General features: G+C 36.8%; 1 protein-coding gene across 1 annotated transcript; it reads right to left on the bottom strand.

Annotated features, from left to right (window-relative positions):
- Positions 1-910: 910 nt before the first annotated feature.
- Positions 911-16,139, bottom strand: LOC117341442. The gene is given in 12 exon segments (XM_033903291.1): positions 911-2,842; positions 3,285-3,404; positions 3,406-3,586; positions 4,727-5,748; positions 6,802-6,943; positions 7,708-7,823; positions 8,868-9,074; positions 9,532-9,672; positions 10,226-10,509; positions 10,947-11,166; positions 12,447-12,762; positions 16,092-16,139. Coding segments are annotated over 11 exon segments (3,048 nt in total). The 5' UTR covers positions 12,681-12,762; positions 16,092-16,139; the 3' UTR covers positions 911-2,461.
- Positions 16,140-22,274: the final 6,135 nt, after the last annotated feature.

Genomic DNA, 22,274 nt, shown 5'->3' with positions numbered 1-22,274 from the left:
ATGGGCGCTTTTTGATAAATATATTTCTAATTCTCCGAAATCGTTTAGAGTTGTGTATTGTCATATTAGATAAGATTGCCATCTTTTTTTTGTGTTATTTATGATAACCTCTATTGTGAGGGAAAGAGAGAAATGATATTACTTTTTATCCTGTAACTACCACCGCATTGTCGGAATACACCCACCGTATATTCTTGCTGTATATGGCAGTGACGGAAAACAGCTGTACTTTGGAATCTTATCACGTGCGTCAATTCGACTGACCTACTTCAAAGCGAAACAACGAACATATTTCTGTGATTTTTGACATCGTTTCACTTCAAAATAATTTTTTTTATTGTTGCAGAATAAATAGAATACATGGTAAGTGTCTTAGAATATAAGCATTATTTTTGGCTCGTGACAGAAAGACAAAGGTGGCCCGCCAAGGCTCGCCACTTTTGTCTTTTTTTACCCTTGCCAAAATACAGCTTATATTTTAAGACACTGACCATGTATTCTCTATATCCAGGTACAGCTCATTACGGAGGCCGAGTGGTTAAGGTGTCCCGACACTTTATCACTATCCATCCACCTCTGGGTCCCGAGTTCGAAACCTACAGGCAGTTGCCAGGTACTGGCCGCAGGTCGGTGGTTTTTCTCCGGGTACTCCGGCTTTCCTCCGCCTCCAAAACCTGGCACGTCCTTAAATGACCCTGGCTGTTAATAGGACGTTAAACAAAATAAACCAAACCAAATCTTAGCGGTTAAGATTTGTTTAGGGATATATATCTATTACTCATTGCAGTTTTTAAGAAAAACTTTTAGCACGATGTCTGTGTTTTTGTTTCCTAAATACTCGAAGGCTTGTTAAGGACAATCTTTAGATGTCTCGATCATTGCCTTTTAAATAAAGGAAAACTCTGATCAATAGGTTTTCAAATATTGATTTATTATTTACTTTTATCGAATATAATTTTATCAATGGGTATGCTTCTTCGTTGTAGAAATGTTGAATAGCTTATAAAACATACATTTTTAAATAATGTTATATATATGAATGATGTACATTTGATAATGAAAATAAGTGGTACTCTTATGTTCTTACATGTCACAAACTCCGTCTACCCTGTAACATAGATGAACATCTAAATATACAAGGAAGTATTTCCGGGAAAGCTGAAGCTCCAACCACATTCAGACAATGACAATAGTGATTGCACTATTTTCGAGAACGCGGCAGGAACTTAGTCAATATAGACAGGTATTGCGTCCCTACCACACTCTAAATACGTCCAACACGTTTCCCTTAATTTCTTATCACGCGCATGATTACGCGATCGTTCTACAACTACAACGATATCTCTGCGCATGCGTTCGTTCACTTACTAAGTCGTCTGATATTCATGACCAATGAGGTTTTGTTTTTTGTTTTGTTTTTGTCGTCACCACGTCAATGCCGTCCTTACTACGTCATCACTTAGTCATCACCATCCTTTCTACGTCATTACTACGTCAATGTCGTATTACGTCATCACGATCCCAACTACGTCCTTACCACTTCATCTCCGTCCTTACTACGTCATCATCATCCTTACTACAGTCATCACCATCCTTACTACGTCATCACCATCCTTACTACGTCATCACTACGTAAATGCCGTCCTTACTACGTCATCATCATCCTTACTACAGTCATCACTATCCTTACTACGTCATCACTACGTAAATGCCGTCCTTACTAGGTCGTCCTCATTCTTAATAGTCATCACCATCCTTACGACGTCATCATCATCCTTACTATGTCATCACCATCCGTACTACGTCATCACTACGTAAATGCCGTCTTTACTACGTCATCGCTACGTCCTAATTATGGTTTCCCTATTTCCTGATTCGACCATGTCTTCACTACGTTTTAGACATATTCAAAGAACGTCCACGTCCTCCAATTTCATGAAGACAATAAGACGTCCTTATCGATTTCTACTGCATTCTTAGTACGCTGTACAAGTTCTTAATTACATATAGAGGACAATGAGTATTACAAAGGGGAAAGCTGAAGGACTTTCTTCTTGTTAATGTCCGAAAATAAAAGACACAAAGAAGAAAAAATCAACATTATTTTACGTCCTATTTCGTACTCTCTTCACAGAAGAAAACCAACCTCATTCTGGTCGGACATTATTTCGCGACATATTATAGCAAGGTATACAATGAAGAAGTTCAACCTTTTCCCGTATTTTTGCGCATAATCGTTTGATTATATAATTACAATAGAGTAAACTAAAACTGTCGCCAGGGTGGCTGACTAATACCCTCGCAATCTGCACGAGTCAATGGTGAATTGGAACTGTTTATTAGAGGCTAACTGAGATGACCCAGTGATATACTGACCACATATACACGTGGTCCTCTATATTTGTGTTCATTGAAAACGGACCTTCGACTATTCCCGTAGAAACTTTTGATCAAATCTGCTTTAAGAAAATTGTGTTTTTAAACGATCGAAGACTTCCCCTGCTTGTGGCCTGCTTTTCCCGTCCTCGTGCCAACATTGCTTCATCAACTTCTGTAAAGATGGGGGAGGGACGTTACGGATGTTAAAGCCAGGTCTGTGTCCAGATTTCACTTGCTCCAAAATCGCATATCCAACGATACCGTCATTTTCGTATGCCTTGGCGCCATACCACATCTCCCATAACAGAATACCGAAGCTATAGATATCCACCTCGGTACTGTACAGTTTCATTCGGATCACTTCCGGGGCAACGTAACAAGGAGTTCCGGTAAGCGTCCCTGTGATCAAGTCCAGTTCCTTCGTCAGACCTAAATCAGCAATCTTGGCACGGCCATTCTGAAGCTTTAATTATCAAAATTGAGATTTCAATATACACCTTTCAACAATAGGAAAACCAGGAAAGGCCTTTTTCTTTTTATTAAAATAGATGAATCTGAATATTAAACAATTTTTATCTCCCTCATTACAAAAAAAAACAAAAAAAAAAACATTTGAGGACGCCAAATTTAACATATCAAATAAAGAAACCAGTGTTACACATAAATAGTATGTATATATTAGATTTCTTTCTATTTGACAGAATCCTTAAACATTACAAATCTGCATTGGTGGGATTTGGATTAAGTTATCAAAATACCAGGAAATTGAACATAATGACTGCGTCATAGCAAGCATCATCGCCAAATTGTATAAGTGTTACATCAAACCCGCTAACGTACCACATACGCTATCAAAGTTGGTAAAAGTCAGAGTATAAGCATATAGAGTTATCCCCCTTACATACCAGGATATTGCCAGGCTTGAGGTCTCGATGTATGAAGTTCTTTTTGTGTATGTAAACCAAACCCTTGCAGACATCCATTGAAACCCCCTTGAAAAAATCAAGTGAAGGCTTGGCATCATCAGATGAAAGGATGGAAATGACTGCATGGCACTACGGGGGCGGGGCTGCCGTCGTTTCCAGGGAAGATCTGCGAGGATAGTGGACAGTCACACAGCTCCATGATGATTTGGAGATATTTAAGTGAGTTTATCTCTTCGTACGAAATACCGTACATCTTCACAATCCATCCGTGGGATAATTTTCTGGAATAGAGTTTTAAACTAGAGCTGTCACCGAGGGGTTGACAAGTATACCCCCCGCTTTTCCATAAGTATACGCTAATGTATTCGCAGTCAATCCATTGAAAACAAAATAAATCCATAGCGGGACAACTTGTAACCATTTCTTATATAAACGGTCATAACCCTGGGGGCAAAATCCCATGTGGTCCTTCAACTCCGTATAAAGTTTCAAGAAAATCCATCCAAAACTAAGTGTATGCATAGACGGACAAAATTTTGCTCGTCTGTAAAGAAATGGGGGCATAGCTCTATTAGAACTGGTAATTCGGTAAAATCTTTGCATAGAGCTAAGCCTCATAGGGTCCTCTAACTACATACTAAATTTTAAGTAAATGCATAGCCGGACAAAATTATGACACATTTTGTATGAAAAAGGGGCATAACTCTGCTAAAAGGGCTTAATCGCAAAAGCACTGCAGGGGACGCAGGTTCATAAAGTCTTCTAATTAAATCCCAAATTTGAGTAAAATCAAAAAAAAAAAAAAAAATTGTGACAGATGGACGGACGGACGGACGGACGGACAAGGTGATTCCAGTATACCCAGCTAACTTCGTTGCGGGGGGTATAAAAATACATAAATATGATATATGTAATTGAACCGGAACGTGTCACATAACAGTATCATTTCAATACATGTTAATGCTTAAGAGCATGATGATCAATACAGTAATGATGATTGTATCAGTGAGACAAACTGCTATGGATACATTATAAAGTGATATTTCCAAATAAAAACGACAACATGACCAAACAAAAATGTATTCTGAAGGCAGGGTTTGTGTTTTAGTAGAAAAAAAATAGATACAATGATGTATTGTATGTCTTGTGTAAATAATTTTCAAACTGAATAAAAAAAATACCTAAATGAAAGAAAAAAATAGAAATTGACGCAATGAGATAAATAAACTATTTAAAAAAATAACCACAATACAACTGTTTTGTGCTTCTATCATCTAGATCAATGCAATTACATTTCACACACATATGTTTAACCATAATATAGAAAAAAATGGCAAAACGATTACAAAGGAGAACAAGACCAGATGCTTAGAAAGAGAAAGCGTCCTTAATATAAGTTAAGGGTATGTAGTTTAACTTACAGGAGTGTTGTGACCTCGGTCAGCTGAGAGTAGGAGTCAGCTACCTCTAGTGGCTCTGTCATACACTTCAAGGCTGCTTGCCTAGGTTGGTCTTCAATTATTACCTCAGCTTGGTACACACGTGCAAAGGAGCCTTTACCAAGACATGTTCCCTTTGTTATGTTCTTGTTGACAATTTTATCCTCGTAGAAGTACTCCATCTGTACAAGAAGCAGTTTACCAGTAACTACCTGACAACGTCTCTCGAGCGGTTGGTATTGACGACGGATGGCCGATGACCGCCGTTCTTCACCCTGGATATTATCAATCAATTCCCGGTCAGACTGGATTTGCTGCGGGATCACAATATCACAAAGCTGATCTAAGCATGCGTGGAATTTTTCTAAATACGTCATTTCTAGTTTGGTTGATATCGCTTTCAGTGTGATCTTTGACAAAACTTCGTCAGCCCATTTGTTCATGAAGGCTTCTTTATTATCCAGGTATTTCTTCCGGATTTGTTTTTCATTTAGATTATCCTTTATTGCTATTACTCCCATGACAGGTGTTGCAAGCGTCAAAGCTAAGGCCATCAATGGAACCCATAAGGGAGCTGTGAGTACCAAAGCTAATTTTTCTTTCCCAGCAAAGAGTGGAATGCGATAAGAGGGTTCATCTACTTCTTCATCAACGCCATCCATTTCCAAAGACCTGCTCGCGTCCTGAACCACGTTGTCGATTTCCTGGCACTGTTCCTCAAGCAGACGGTATTCCTCTTTGAATCGGATGGCAAGTTCAACTGTTATATTTGAGGGTTGTTCTGCCTCGCACCATTGTTTTATTTGTTGTCCAACCTTGGCAAGAATCTTTTCCTTTGCCTCGTGTTCGATGAGGCTAAGGTCCGACTCTCGTTTCGGTATGTCTACGCGCGAATCCCACTGTTTTAGCTGATTGACAGTTTCCGGATCATGGATATAGGCATAAAGCTTGTTACTAACAGCGTCACAATTTTCTTTGGCCTCGTCCTTAAGTTTTTTCTTGACCTTCAAAACAATTGAATGAATCAGCCTCAAGCAATAATTTTCTTTTAATAAGCCTCATTGATTTTTATATTTATAAAATCGTCGTGAAAATGCTGAATTCCAACGAGGCTGTATTGTTCACCTGCTTCTATTACAGCTTCGATACTGATCTAGGTTATGTATGACAAATGACGTGTATTTTCAGTATAAGTTTACAAATGCAAGATTATTTATTAAAACATGCTGTGGCATTAAAAATATTTCAAGGTAATTTGAACAGATAAAGCTGCTCGTCATTCCAGTGTACCCAATGTCCAATATTGTGCCTCTGGATCGTCTGGTTAAGGTTGTTTTTTTGTTAGATATTTTAACACATTTAAGCCCATGTGACTTTAGAAAAGGTCAGTTGACCTCTTTGTTATTTAAAAAATATGGTCACGATATTTAAGACATCTGCCCTTGTGATATTGGAAGTAGGTCAAGGTCTGTGATTTGAACAAACTTTAAAGCTCTTTGAGCCAGTATGCTACTGGCCTAATATTATGGCCGTTGGTCTCTTGGTTAATGAGAAATTGTTCAGAAGGTTTGAGCCTTGTGACCTTGAATGTAGGTCAAAGTCATTCATTTAAAAAAGAAAACTCGGTAGCACTCAAACATACCCAGGTCCAATATCAGGTCACCTGACCTATTTGTTTTTGAGAAAAAGTCGCTTAAATGTGTGACGTTGACGACTTTATACATACTTGACCAACGCGAACTTAATCAAATGTAGGTTTATGTGATTTATTTAAACACACTTATCAACCCTTCATCCCAATAATATATGCCTGCTATCAGGTCCCTGGGAATCATATTCAGAAAAAAAATGTGTAAAAGCAAAGATGATGCCTGATGACAAACGAAAGGACGGACTAGTTTTTGGGCGGTTTTCCCGGGATTTGTGGGGTGAACATTTCGGACGACGCACCGTAGGCATCAGCTCAGTTACCCTTCGAACAGATGAACATTTATTGTTTCGTTTAGAGACAGTTTTTGTGTATCTTTAGTTTTCATGTTAAGATATTTCATACTCACCTCTTCGGTATCACATTCAAGCCTACGAAGCCTCTCCTCGACCCTTTCCTTCTTCGCTCGTTTCTCCTCTTGGCTGAGACGTGTGTTGTTGATACGTGCAGTCACATGGAACATAATCTTCTTCAGGAGCTTTTCCTGCCACCTACATAGATAAATGGATAGATAGTGGCAGAAATACCATTTGACTTGTTCTTTTTGTGCGTCAAATCTTTGCAATTTGATCCCAATAGTCAAATTGTTTTCGTAGCATCTACTACCAAATGAAAAATATGCACAAAAGCTTTATGGTTGATACCCCAATTACTTCTACATGTCTTGTCTGGCTTGTAAAGAATGTCATCATATGCACGTCCTATTAACAGCTAAGGTTATTTAAGGACGACATGCGACATGCATGCGTGTGGTGGGTGCGTATGTTTGTTTTGGGAGGCTGCGGTATGTTCGTGTGAAGTCTCCTTGTGATAAGCCGGAAGATTTGCCGATTTATAGTGCTACCTCACTGAAGCATACTGCCGAAGACACCCAGCAGGACACCCCACCCGGCCACATTATACTGACAACGGGCGAACCATTCGGCACACTCCTAATATGCTGAGCGCTAAGTAGGAGCAGCAACTACCATTTTTAAAGACACTGGTATGTCTCGGCTAGGGGACAGAACCTAAAGCCTACCTAACAGCGGCGAACGCTCAACTAAAGGCCAAAAGTGAGGCATTGTCAAGGGAGACATTAGGAAGAAGAAAGTTGTTCAGAAAGAGGAGAAAAGATAAGATCCCAAATTTAGTCGCCTCCTACGAAGAAACTGGAAATACCCATATCAACTAGCATTCAACATAGGGTTAAACACTGATGATTCTGACTTATGACATCAGAGTATATGTATATATACCATCGTTGATCTCTTACCATGCATGCTGTTTTACTTTTTCCTGGAATGTGGCAGGCACCATTTGTTCAATTCCTTTCAAAAGAAGCTTGAAATCATCAGTGTAGTCCAGACCGTTTGTGTATCGCCTCTCTGCCTGCAATTATAATTATAGGTTAGCGTTGGTTTAGTGGACCAAGTTGATGTTTGTGATGCAGTTGTTCTGGTATTTCCTAAGTTGCTCTGCACATTGAAATAATTTTTGCTTTCTGCTTTTTTATGTCGAATGTAATACTTTTCAAATATGAAAGGATTATAAGGCCGCTAAAACGCTTAAACGAAGCCGTGATGCAAGATGTCGTTGATAACTCAACAGACCTGTTCGGACGGAATACTTAATTTGGTTTATTTTGTGTAACGTCCTAATAACAGTGTTATTCAAGGACGTGCCAGATTTTGGAGGTGGAGGAAAGCCGAGCACCCGGAGAAAAACCACCGGCCTACAGTCAGTACCTGGTAACTGCCTCACGTAGGTTTCGACCTCGCAACCGAGAGGTGGAAAGCTAGTGATAAAGTGTCGGGACACATTGACCACTCGGCCATCGCGGCCCCCACGGGATACTTGACCACGTACTTACTTTGCAAGGTTTTTCCGTTTAAACAATATAGTAAATTAGACTTAAGGCGATAAAGCGGAGAGGAAATACAGATTAAATAGAAATTTACATAAAAAGACTCGATTCTATTCATATCTCACAGATAATCAACATATCACAAGTGTTGTCGACGACGCAGTAAGAAAATTGCCGTCCTGGAACACTTTTCCATTTCCCTATTATCAAGGGTCTCCGTGGGAATTTATTTTTGGGTGATACTCTTCCTGGTTTTATCGGTTTCGTTTGAAATTCGGTACTTGTCCATTTCGCATTAACTTCCTCCCACTGGTAAATATTTTCTTGTTATTGAAGTCAGTTGAAAGATATGCTTTAAATCATGGGAAGTATTATGGGTAAAAAGACCCGAAGATCACTCAATCATTACGTAGTCTAAAGTCTAAAATGATCTTAAATGTTGACTTAGCCAATCAAAGATAACGTTATAAAAAGCGACGTCGTGTATGGAGGGCTAAATAAAACCCATATTTTGTTTCATGATTCCACGGCTAGTTGGATATTACACTTATGTATAAGTATATATTTACCTCCAGTGCACTCAGTTTAAACATCTGAGACTCAGTAAAGCCTGGCCAACATCTCAGTTTTTCCTTGGTATTGTTCCACACCTTATCTCGCTCTTGTTCCGGTACTTCGTCCCACTTATTACAGACAAAAAGAGTACAGTTGTGGTCAAATGTCTGCTTCCGGCCGTCTTCTCTCCATTGTTTCTGTACTTCAATTATCCTTAGTAACTGTCAATAAAATGCATGTTTCATAACAAACCTATGAATATTTATGAACTCGTTGTTATTTCTGAATATCTATTCGAACGCGACCAAACAAAACTGCGGAAACCATTTTCATGCCAAGTTGGTTAAATTGCTTGCTTGCAAAGGTTTAAATTCCTCTCTTCGATCATGGTCATACGATGACGCCGGTCAAAGCGACTCCAACAAATACATAAACACAGAAAATTAGACTAGATAGGAGGGGCGCAAAATTGATACCAATGTTGGCAGATTAAACAGTGTACCATCAATATATCCCTGGTAAAGGACACGAGAGACAACTCCTGATTCTTCAGTGGCTCATTTTGAAATAACAAAATCCAAAAAAACTAATTTCCATAAAAGTTATTTGTAACAAATTGTATCAGTCCTTTAAGATTAACAAGAAGTTCGCTCTTTAGTTAACCATGCCAGTACTTACCCGATCCTGCTGTACTCCGCCAGCGTTTTCTGAGTTGATGACGTAGATGAAGGCCACTGCCTTCGGGAGGTAATCCATTAACCGACTGGTCATCTCACTGTTCTCCCCTACCCCCGGGGTGTCCACTATAATCACTTGATCCTTCAATGATAAATAATATAACAGATTCAATAAGTTTTATAAGCTATGAAAATTGGAATAGATTTTGAAAAATGATCAATGTTTCATCTTTTTCCTTTTTCTATATTTTACTGGATTTCAATAAAACGATACAATGCCCAAATATAACAGAAAACATTAAGTTGGTGACAGTAAAAACCATTATAGAGAAAACAAGGCCAGGGGTTCGAAAAGAGTAAGCGTCTTCTTTCGAAACACATCACTGTTTAAATCCAAGTAGTGTTAATATTCGCAGGATTGTCTCAGGGGAGATATCGATATCATCATTAGACCGAAATACAGGAATTGGAAGTACATGTACTTATGGAAAGGTCATTAGTTTCAGATCGAGATCACATAGAGATCCCCAGCCAACTATTGAATGATTCTATGTTGAGCTGAATTTTCCCCCTTTAAAACAAGAGACCAATGAAAGCTGTCATGTGGAATTTTAGAAAGATCCATGAAGAAATAATCTGATTGGGGTGAACTAAACATTCCAAGTTAGAGGAGATGGATATGAAATTTTACTTACCCCCAGAAATGGCATCGGCCATAATATGTCGACATATTTATATGATTTGTCTGCGCAGCTGACGTACTCCTGTAGCGCTTGTCTTAGAACTTCATCTTTTACGTCATTTTCGAACATTTCTCTATGGACTACATTCTCTCCCGATTTGTCGAACACTTTGATTTCCTTTTGCTTGTTGTTATATAGACGACAGACAGTCGAAGTGTTGGAGCGAAGAGAGGAAGGAAGAATCTTACTACCAAGTAACAAGTTAAGTAAGGTACTCTTCCCTGCACTGGTCTCTCCTTTAAAACAAATCAGGATTAACGATATGTATATTGTCTATAACAACACAGGTATTTATGAGAGTGACTATATCAAATAACAGGCAATCAAGACGAAAAGCAACTACATTTTTAAAAATCAATATATGCACTAAAACAGGGTGGCGTTCATGACGTACTACACCTATTTTTAACAGTGTATGTGAAGGGTTTATATTCAGATGAACATTGGTAATTCTGAACGTAGTGGAACTATCATGATATTACTGCGTAAATAGATTTAGTCTGATTTTGGATAATATTGTTTAGTTTCATTAAAACGTGGCATAGTAAAAAAAAATACTACAAATATTCCAGAAATGAAAGGTTCAGATACAATGGCCATATGCATAGAGAAATCATATTCTTTCACTCTTGTGATCCTCTTCTGAAATTTTTGCAAGGCTTACTAACTTTACCTGTTACGACGATAGGACACTCATTGTTCATAAGTTCCTCAGAGTATTCATCCACCATCTTCTGTACATTCCTGAATTCAATTTCCAGTTCGTGTTGAAGCGCTCTGTCAGACGTATACTGACTCATCTGGAAAAATCCTGTGAGGTCGTCATAGACACTCTTCAGTTTCACTTTGATCTCATGATCACGGGAAATGATCTTGTTCATCAGGTCAGCTGACTTTAAAACAAAAACTTAGTAAGACAAATTATCTAATAACAACTTGATAAGACAAATCATATAACAACAATTTAATAAGACAAATTATGTAACAACAAATTAAACAAAAGACCCATTGGTTTTAACGGTCACTCGATTTTTGAAATATTTCAGTTAATTTTATCCATTTTGCTTCAGCCTAACAGCCCCTGGGGGTTGGTCAGGACCAACATGTGCATGCCATCAGACTGCCATCCAATGCTGATGATAACGTGGATCAAGTTAGAATGAATTATAATAAAAATCAAATAAAAGATGGTGACAAATGCTATTTCAATTTATAAACTATAGTTTCGCTAGACTGTGTAACCTATCTTTTACAAGTCTGTGTACCCTATCTTTCACTAATCTGTGTAACCTATCTTTCAATATTATGTGTGGCTGGTAATACACTGGTCTGTGTGATCGGCATTGCTCTAGTCTGTTTGGTTGATGATAGATGGTGTTTGTGACCTTAATTACATTATTGTGTGCGATAGATGATCTGTCTGTGTTACCTGCAATACACGAGTTTGTGTAACCGATGGTGGCTGGAAATATGTGACCAGCTTTTCACTAGTTTTGCGTGACCGATAATGGTTGGAAATATGTGAACCGCTCTTTACTAGTTTGTGTGACCGATGTCGGTTGGAAATATGTGAATGACTTTCCACTAGTTTGTGTGACCGATGGTGGTTGGAAATATGTGACCAGCTTTTCACTAGTTTGTGTGACCGATAATGGCCGGAAATATATAACCCGCTTTTCACTAGTTTGTGTTAACGATGATGTAATTGGTCTTTGTGACACAATATTCGCAGGATATATGTGGCCTGCTATCTGCTGATTTTGTAACTAATAAATTTCCCGAAATATCTACAGAAACTTTAAGTGTCATTGATATTAATTATTCTTTAATAATAATCATTTCGATATGTGTATATATCACATATCATTAGTGAGAGAAATGATAGGGGAGAGAACTATCCTGAGTGAATGAGTGATGAAAACTGTGTAAAGTGTACTTTTATTTATTGTAAATAAATTGTTTATATTGTAGTGACTATTCTTTCCTTATGAATTGGGGAATTTGTACTCAAACAATCTCGGTCAGCTCTCGTTAGGGTTATTTAGTCTACAGCTTTGAAACATATTAAGATAACGGAAAACATAACTCAGGCCTGTATGGATATCTGATGTCGGATACGGCGCTATCGGATGAAGTATGGAGAGCATGTAAAGTGCTGACTTCCGGTACTTACCGAGGTATATGAAATGTGGCTGTCATCGCTGGCACCTTCGGGGACGGACACTCCAGCCTCAACATTCTGACACTGTCTGCTTAACTGTAAGTTCTTGACGATGAGATCCTGTAATTCTTCTAGTTCCTCTAAGGCCTTGATATCTATGTCATTGTCATCCAGAATCGCCAGACATTCTGTGTAGCCAAGGTCTTTAATTTCCTCAATATCATAATCACAGGAAAATGCGGCCATGTTTTAATGCATACAGACTTGTTAAACGTAGGATTGCATTTAACCTAACCCTTCATTAACCGAAAAACAGCAAATCCATCCGCTGGAAAGAATAAAAACAAAGTATAATGAATAAAGAATTTCATATCCCAATTATGCATTTTACACATTGACGTACCGTTTGTGAGAGATAGAATTTCTAAAACGTCCATTATGCAAGGAAACAAGAACTAAATAAAAAATAATATATTAAAGGGTGGTGGACTTGGTTCAATCAATATTTCCAAAATCATGTTAATGTCTTTTCCTCCTAATACATAACAAGATATATGTGAACACCTTACCCATATAACTAATCTTGTTTTATAAATTTTGAGTTCAGATATGATTTTGTTGACCAATTTTTTAAAACAATTAACTTTTCTGGGTACTTGTAGAGAGCAGACGCTTCTATAACAGTATTAAATTTAATGAAACAGGAACAAAGAAAATGGTTATACGTCATAATGTCATAATGCGATTTATTTAAAGAAAGACTATGCAAACGTTTCAAATTACAAAGCCCGAGGGTAATATTTCCTGGCTGTCTTATCCGAAGCTCGGGGAGGTGAATGTGTTTTTCTCTTTGATGTTATTGAATTGTCGAAGTGACGTTATTCTTCCGTTGCCCTGGCATCATTGTATTGTTGTAAGTACGTCATATATATATATAATTATGTCATATCCTAGGTTTGGTGCAAACAATCTTACCCTAATATGACAGAGAAATCATACTCGAGGGGTTGACACAGATGTTATACCCTAAAGGTGACAGAGAAAGTATACCCAAGGGGTTGAAAAAGAGAAATCTTACCCTAGGGGGTGACAGAGAAATCATATCGAAGGAGGTGAAAGAGAAATCATTTCCATGGGGTTGACATAGAAATCACACCATAGGGTTTGACAGAGAAATCACACCCTAGGGGATGACAGAGAAATCACACCATAGGGTTTGACAGAGAAATCACACCATAGGGTTTGACAGAGAAATCACACCCTAGGGGATGACAGGGAAATCACACCATAGGGTTTGACATAGAAATCACACCATAGGGTTTGACAGAGAAATCACACCATAGGGTTTGACAGAGAAATCACACCCTAGGGGATGACAGGGAAATCACACCATAGGGTTTGACACAGAAATCACACCATAGGGTTTGACACAGAAATCACACCATAGGGGATGACAGGGAAATCACACCATAGGGATTGACAGAGAAATCACACCATAGGGTTTGACAGAGAAATCACACCATAGGGTTTTACAGAGAAATCACACCCTAGGGGTTGACAGAGAAATCATATCGAAGGAGGTGAAAGATAAATCATTTCCAAGGGTTTGACAGAGAAATCACACCATAGGGTTTGACAGAGAAATCACACCCTAGGGTTTGACAGAGAGATCACACCCTAGGGAATGACAAGGAAATCACAACCTAAGGGGTTCACAGAGAATTCATAAACATAAGGGGTGACAGAGAAATCATATCGACAGAATTGAAAGAGAAATCACACTCTGGGAGGTGACAGAGAAATCACACCCTAGGTGGTGACAGAGAAATCACACCCTAGGGGTTGACAGATAAATCACATCCTAGGGGTTGACAGATAAATCACATCCTTAGATAAATCACACTCTAGGTGGTGACAGGGAAATCACACCTTAGGTGGTGACAGAGAAATCACACCCTAGGGGTTGACAGAGAAATAACACCCTAGGGGTTGACAGATAAATCACATCCTAGGGGTTGACAGACAAATCACATCCTTAGACAGATAAATCACACCCTAGGTGGTGACAGAGAAATCACACCCTAGGTGGTGACAGAGAAATCACACCCTAGGTGGTGACAGAGAAATCACACCCTAGGTGGTGACAGAGAAATCACACCTTACGGATGACAGAGAAATCACACCCTAGCGGATGACAGATACATCACTCCCTAGGGGTTGACAGATAAATCACATCCTTAGACAGATAAATCACACCCTAGGGGTTACAGAGAAATCACACCCTAGCGGATGACAGATACATCACTCCCTAGGGGTTGACAGATAAATCCTATCCTAGAGCGTCACAGAGAACAATGGGAGGAAATCTTGAACAGATAAAACGGGAAACAAATCTGTGAAATATCGACGAAATTATTATTTAAAATGGTTGTCACACGTCCTACCAGGAAGAGACAACACACGTAGGAAGTAAACCAAGAGAATACATTCAATACCATTGTCAGTTTACATATGTAACAATAGACGTATATGGAGTAGGTCATCCAGTTTATACAGGAGTCTATGTTGTATTGTGTATACTCACTGTTCATTTGAACTCTGCTTCATTTTGACATATGTTGGTCAGCGTGAATTGTCAATAATCTAGTTTATTCAAAATTCTGCATTGTATAAAGGCTGCCATATTCACAGAACATTTGTTATTTGATTCAGGATGACATTAACATATAGAAACGTGTCAAAATATTCTATGTCTCAACGTGTGTATGTAAGCTTCCGTATCGACACCATGTAAATACATTGACAGGGTATGATAAGAGGTAGTCATACTGATAAGTACTCCTCAGCTTAACGTTACGTAATGAAAATGTATCCTTACTTAATATTACTAATAGTTACCAAATCAAATAAGTCTTTTTATACTCTCGAAACATGATGAAGTTCAGATTAATATGTAATATGTCTGTTATCTAAATATTGAAAAGTTTTACATTGTGTATACACCCATGAGGTGTTAGTTTATTTGAATTTTCACACTTCCTGAAAGTTTGTCATCTATAAAAATAATGCTATTCATAATACATACACACACAAAACACTCATACGTTGAAATTCCCTGATTCTGATATTGTTTTAAGTACGTATTGTGGATGTTATAATGACGGTTTACCATATATATTATTGAAGAGAACGTCATGAAGGTACCATCAGGGTCAGAGGTCATAATCTGTGATCATTGGGCTTCCCAACGTGGCAGTAAGATTTTCTGTTTAAAAGCTGTTTCGGTTTTAAGATATTTATCTACTAAATTCTGTACCCATTCAAACACTAGCGGCTTGGTATTATTTGAATAGGTCTATCCAGATTAGGTGTAGAATGTATATACAACTCAGTGTATCGTGGTCGTGTTAAAGATGAACTGTACTTTGTACTTTCGTTTTCCGTTGTGATAACACGACGCTGAACGAAAATGTGTTATCCGTCGTGACTGGCCACTGGTCATGGAATCTTCACGGTTCACGATAACTAAAACACTGTTTTTACAAACATTATATAGTTTCTTATAGTAAAATCACTTACCTTTTATTCGATACCACAACAGTTAAGTTGTTAGAACTCCTGATTGAAAACTAAACAAACAACACTGTTTATACTTACGGACTGTTACGCTTTACCGGTTTAGGTCATCAACAGCTAAAAGCTTCCCCTTAGCGGGCCCCTGACTGACATAGGGGTCGTTTCAAAAGTCTTTCTAAAGGTAATAAATTGATGTAGTCAGCGGATTGTAGCCAAATGCGTCTGCGACTTCGTACGAAGCATCACATTCCCTTAATATATGTTGTTGTTGTAACTTTCTCTAAAATTGGATTTGATAGAAAGAATATATAATCAACCTTTTGCCCATACCCTCTCAGTGAATTTGTGTATTGTTGCTAATACCTTATTGAAATATGATGTTAGAATATTAGAATGATAGCTGTGGTAAAATATTGATTGACTTGATGAAATGTAGTTTTCTTAATATTTTTTGCTTGTTTGTTTGTTTTGTTGTTGTTGTTGTTTTTTCTTTTAAAGTAAATTCCTTATAATCACTATAACTCGCTAAATACGATGTAGAAAACCTATGTTTAAATGTTGTATATTCGCATGTTGCATGCACCATGTGTTCCTGTTTACAAATGACTGCCTCGTTATCGACGTACATGTAGCCACGTAATGTTATTAGCGCTAAAGTTGAGAGGGATCTTTTGACTCTATCGAGTGGTCAAACTGGACAAACAATACATCATTTTATCACTTAATTTTTGAGCTAACATCTTATCAAATAATTGTTCGTTAGTTTTGCTAGAAAAATTGAAATAGCAACTAATAGTCCTGGGACGGAGCTACTTTTTTCACTTCATGACATTATATCTTCAGAATTTGAACGTCTAGCCACTTCGAAATACGACATACGATATATATATATATATATAGCTATTAAAACAACAGATGATGGTGATCATCACCCCATCACTGCTTATAATCATGCTTCGTTTTCCCCTTCCAAAATGTATGAGATTAAAAAAATTAAATAGTAAAAAAATATAAGAGAACGTTTATAATCATGTATACAAGGAGATAAAACTAGTTTGTAAAAATTACGATACAACATCTGGATTTTTATTATTTTGGATAGTTTTATTGAACAGATAATATTCACGAATCTAGTCTGATCTAGTCAGTAGTAATGACAAGTTGTTGCTGCACTCATACAGTCCTGTTGATTTCTTTAAATTATATCACAGATAATTGTTCAACTTGAGATCTGTCGCTAATTATCATGAATGACAGTCAAAACCTTTCTTTGACTAAGATTTACGTTAAGGGAATCTAATCTGACATTTGGACTTTAAAAACAATAGCAGGGAAGCAAAATAGTATTATGTTTGCTGTGATAATGGAAATGTAAATCCAGTATACCATAATACTCATATGCTATATTTGCTTTAAGTGGATTTATTTAGTTACCCCCAAAACACAGGCAGGATAATTATGAATTATGAAGGTTTCATTGCCCTTGACTTTGGATACAAATTACCTTGACCTCTGACCCAGTTGGTGACCTAGTTTGATCTTTGTTCCGTTGACTAATAGACTCCTTCCCTGCCCTGAGGGTGTGACGAAGAAATCTCAACCGGAGGGGGATTCATGAACGTCCATTCATGAATTTCCTCGAGGGTTGAGATTCATGTGTCACACTCCCTCGGAAGGGGATGATTTTCCTCCCACCACTTCAACTAATTGCAAATCAAATTGGTGGTCAAGCTATATTTGTAAACAAAACCACATAGTCGGCGCATGCATATCCTCATTTTTGGAATTACCCATCACCACCCCAAAAATGCATACCAATACCATTACACAAGAAAACAGAGGTCTTAAATGATTTCACAACGTTTATTTAAACAGACACTGAAATAAAGTATCAATGATATTATTATGATGTTAACAACAGTACATCTTGTCAGTCCATAAAACGCTGTGTCTCATATGCAGGAACTATTAGTGACGTCACTCAAAAAGTACTTCCGTAAGCACTTCTGGTTCAGAATATTAGCGCGTGCAGAGCAATCTCTCACGTCTAAAACTGGAGATAAACCGGTGAAACTGTTGGAGAATACTTGTTCAATTCCAACCAGCAAAACATTACCTCATGACCTTGATTATTGTTGCCAGTATGCATTTTTGTGAACTGAGCATATAAACTGAATTTCATGTTAATTGGACGTTAGATGTTTCTTGTCAAGTTTGTTCAAATTGCCCGAGTAGTTTTGAAGATTAAATGTAAAAATTACAGACCAAGGACTGCACCATGTAGTTATTTTCTATTAAAGTGTTATATTCATTTCATAACAATCAACATTTGTCATTATAATTCCAGACAATACATACATCTGAAATTGACACATCAATATGTGAAATAATAAAGTATTAATGAATATTTTTAGAAATTGTTTGAATTGTTGTCAGTATTTTGCTTCCATTCACAATGCATCAAACACATAGCCACTAGTATTGAAATGGTTACATTTCCGGTATGAGTGGCAGTTATACAAGATCTGACATAATCTTTTCCTATGACTTATGACAATTTATGTTCAATGCTGAAAGTGAACATGACTATGGTTTGACAAACAAGTCTGATATATCCTCAACTGAATAAAAAAATGTGCATAGATTACAATCTTTGTACAATTATTGTTTGATGCTAAAAATATCCACAGGTTTTTTTTATGTAACGAGACTAATTAAATAAATTTAGTAGAAGGAATCTGGCATACTCATTAGAAATATATTCACATAATATTTATATATAAACCCAGACTGATGCTTTTAATAGGTATGTCTTTTTCAGTAATATCTTAGATTGTATATCGAAAAGATTTACCTCCCTTGAATTTATTTTCTATTTTATTTTCATTTTCTTTCCTCCCTTTTATTAGGCCTTATGATGCAATATTCACACATTGTTTACCATATTACACAGCATGAGGTTATGTGAAAATCATGTCTCTGTTATTGAGTATATTCTTATGTATTTCAGTATTATTTGAGTGGATGTGCATTCTAGGTAGCCATACAGTACCAACCCTATAAGCTTACATATACGTTTGCAAATAACTGTATAATACTTAAGAGCAAATAATGTTTGACACTTGAAATGAAAGTTCATAGATTTTGACTATTAAAGTCTATATACATTAAAACTACTATTATAATATGATAAAAAAATGATCACAGACAATGATTGTCACTTGTTGAAAGAATGTCATCATATTTGGCAAAAAGAAGCAAAAACTCCAAAAATATGTAATTTGCAGTGCATAAAAACTAAACTTTCTAGGAGTCGGCAGGAGATTTACGGATATACGAAAATCGATCCGTGCAGTTCGGACTCCAGGTTCTAATTATTTTTCAGGCATGACATTTTAGTACTCAGATGGTCACATTAAATAAATATATCAAGATATATAAATAGGCAATCGACTGATTGTTTTTATGACGTAACACCGGACGTTTTCTTTTGTTTAGGCTGGATCCATAGTTGGATCGGATCGACATACAAAGTTGTTGAGTAATAACATCACAATGGATCAACTAGTTGTATATCGGTTGTGGGCAAGTCATCCTGAAGATGTCTTTCAAAGCCTGAGTTAACATCGACAGGTCCGTTCAGATTGCTTTTTTAATGAAATTACTGTTTCGTTAGATGTTTATGTTTTGATCTATCTTGATCATCTGATATTTGCTAATGTCGAGAAACAACGTCTCGAGTATCATATCATATACGATGACACGAACATACATAAGTTGCAAGGAACTACTGTACACGTACTTCAGTACACAATAGTAGTATATTCATCAATTTGTTCTCAATCATAGAACTTTTTCGCAAATTTGTAATGAAATATTTATATCCAAATGATTTAAATTCTGAAATAAAGGTCTCTGACCTGCACTTAATTGAGATGTTGCTCAAGACAGGGTACAATTATATCATCTTTTGCATTTATAAATAAATGAAGTTTATCTATCATAAATATTTGCCTCAAATACCATACAACATATTTAAACCTTTAACTTTCATGCACCGAAGAAACAAATAAGCATTTTTAATAATTTTGACTATGTCTGACATTTTTGTCAGATTGTACAGCACTTTTCGTTTTTCATGTGCAAATACCTTCACGCTCGTATCTGTTTCATGAATTTTTTTTTTTTTTTTTGGTAATCGGGTGCTCTAGGACGATTTATACAGCAATTGTTAATGTTCATACTTCAGTATTGGAACTCTTCAGTGTTTTAAGTATCGAAATCGGTATATCGAAACGAACAATCGTTGATAGACGAATGCAATGGATCGTTATTAATTTAATTATTTCTTACAGATGATTTCAAAAAACATAAGGTATAGATAGAATTATCGTAAAAATTTACGCGAGAGGTAAATTTACCTTAATTACGAGGAAACTTTTTGATCTCGAAAACTGCCCCATGCGTATTATTGTGACATCAATTTGCGTAACCTCGAACTACAATTGTTGAGTAGTCCTGAAGAGCATTTCGCTGATTTTAGGAAAGCTTATATCGTATACCTATACAATTGTGATATGAAACAGGAGCCAGTCGCCACCGTTTTTGGAATTTCGTAACATTTCCATCATACACACAAACAACAATAGGCAGTGTTCTTTTCTCAAGTTGTATTACACAGCTTACAAAGAAAGTTACAACCGAATATCTCATCTTTCGATTTCGGGGTGATGGGGAGATCGCCAATGCTATCTGTTTTCCTGAAAATATAAAATAAAAACTTTTTAAGAATTGTTTCATGCTTTACTAATTTGATATAAGAGTTACAAACTACTACAAATCGAGATTGGTTAAAAAAAATGGTATCCAGGAGTAATTGGGAGAAACTTCGAGATAGCCCGAGATTCATATGACGAAGCATTATTGTATTTGGTATCTCGAATTTTTGTAATGACTCCACTGACTTCGAGGTAACAATACTCGACTGAAATAGATTTTGAAAAAATGTCTCAGTAGTTTATATACAGAGTACCTTGATAAAACAAGTCATTTATATATTCAATAACTGGCTGACTTATCCAATCCTATATTTCGCACACGGTTGAGATAGTCTATTGACCAAAGGGTATTATGAAATCAATGGAAGTCCTCGCTGAAATCGATTTCTTGTAAATTATGCCAGCTGTGTAGTTCTGACATCTGTTATATCCATGATCGGTTAATCCTTTGTCATTGTTTTGTCTATTTTCTTCACATTAAAATATTCTCAGTGTTTCCTTTGTTGTAACGGAGATCCAGGTAGATTAACTTACGCCTTGGTATGTGTGAAGTCAACTAATAAATGGAATCTCGAGACATTTCGTTTGTCGTAATTTTACAAATGTTGCTGCTTGGAACTTTGTCGCTTTGTCGCTTTGTCGCTTCCTCAAAATAGCTGAGGCCGTGTACAAGAACGAATTGATGGCTGCATTGATTGGCAAAACAAATACCATAACCCAGGCATAAAAGCTTCCCGGTATCTGATATCCAAATTTTGATATCACACCTGAAAATTATTAATTGAAAAGGCAATTAACATTAATGACAATGAACAGAATTTAATTGTTCACATTTCTTCTATGATTCATTATATTTTTATTTGCGAAATACACAGAAATTTCTAATTGCTGTGTTTCAATGATGTAAAAGTACATGAACCTGTTCAGTCTGTAACACCAATGAAAAAGCAGAAAGCACAACCCACTTCATACAACTGACCAATCATTGTGCTCAATAGATTTTCTCGAATAGTAGTATTGTCACTATTACAAAAGTTACAGATAATATAATGTAATAAACAATACTATCAGTACCATTATATCAATGTATTTCGTTAATATGGCAAATATTTTATATTTTTCATAAGTGTACAATGAAATGTCAAATATTCCACAGTTAGCAGAGTCATAGTTCAATTCGAGATAGCGAGATTAGTTATCAAGGTACCAAATATCTTTCACATAGAATTTTCATTGATAAGATTTAATTTTTACTCGGGTAACGAAGTTGGACTGCATATACATATACCTACATAACACGCCTCATAGATTTGTATTCCATACCAACGAATTACTTGAATTGTATATCTACAAATATCACGTACCCATGACACCGATCGGAAACCAACAGCAGAAGTCGGTCGCCACGACCATGAAAAGAGTTCTTGCTACAGATATATCCCGTTGACGAGACTGTGACGAGGCCATACGACGCCCAGTACTTGAA

The sequence above is a fragment of the Pecten maximus genome, chromosome 13, assembly GCF_902652985.1.
Source record: "Pecten maximus chromosome 13, xPecMax1.1, whole genome shotgun sequence".
NCBI classification, from domain to species: Eukaryota; Metazoa; Mollusca; class Bivalvia; order Pectinida; family Pectinidae; genus Pecten; species Pecten maximus.
Note: the sequence above shows the minus strand (reverse complement) of the source record. Positions and strands in the feature narration are given on the sequence as shown.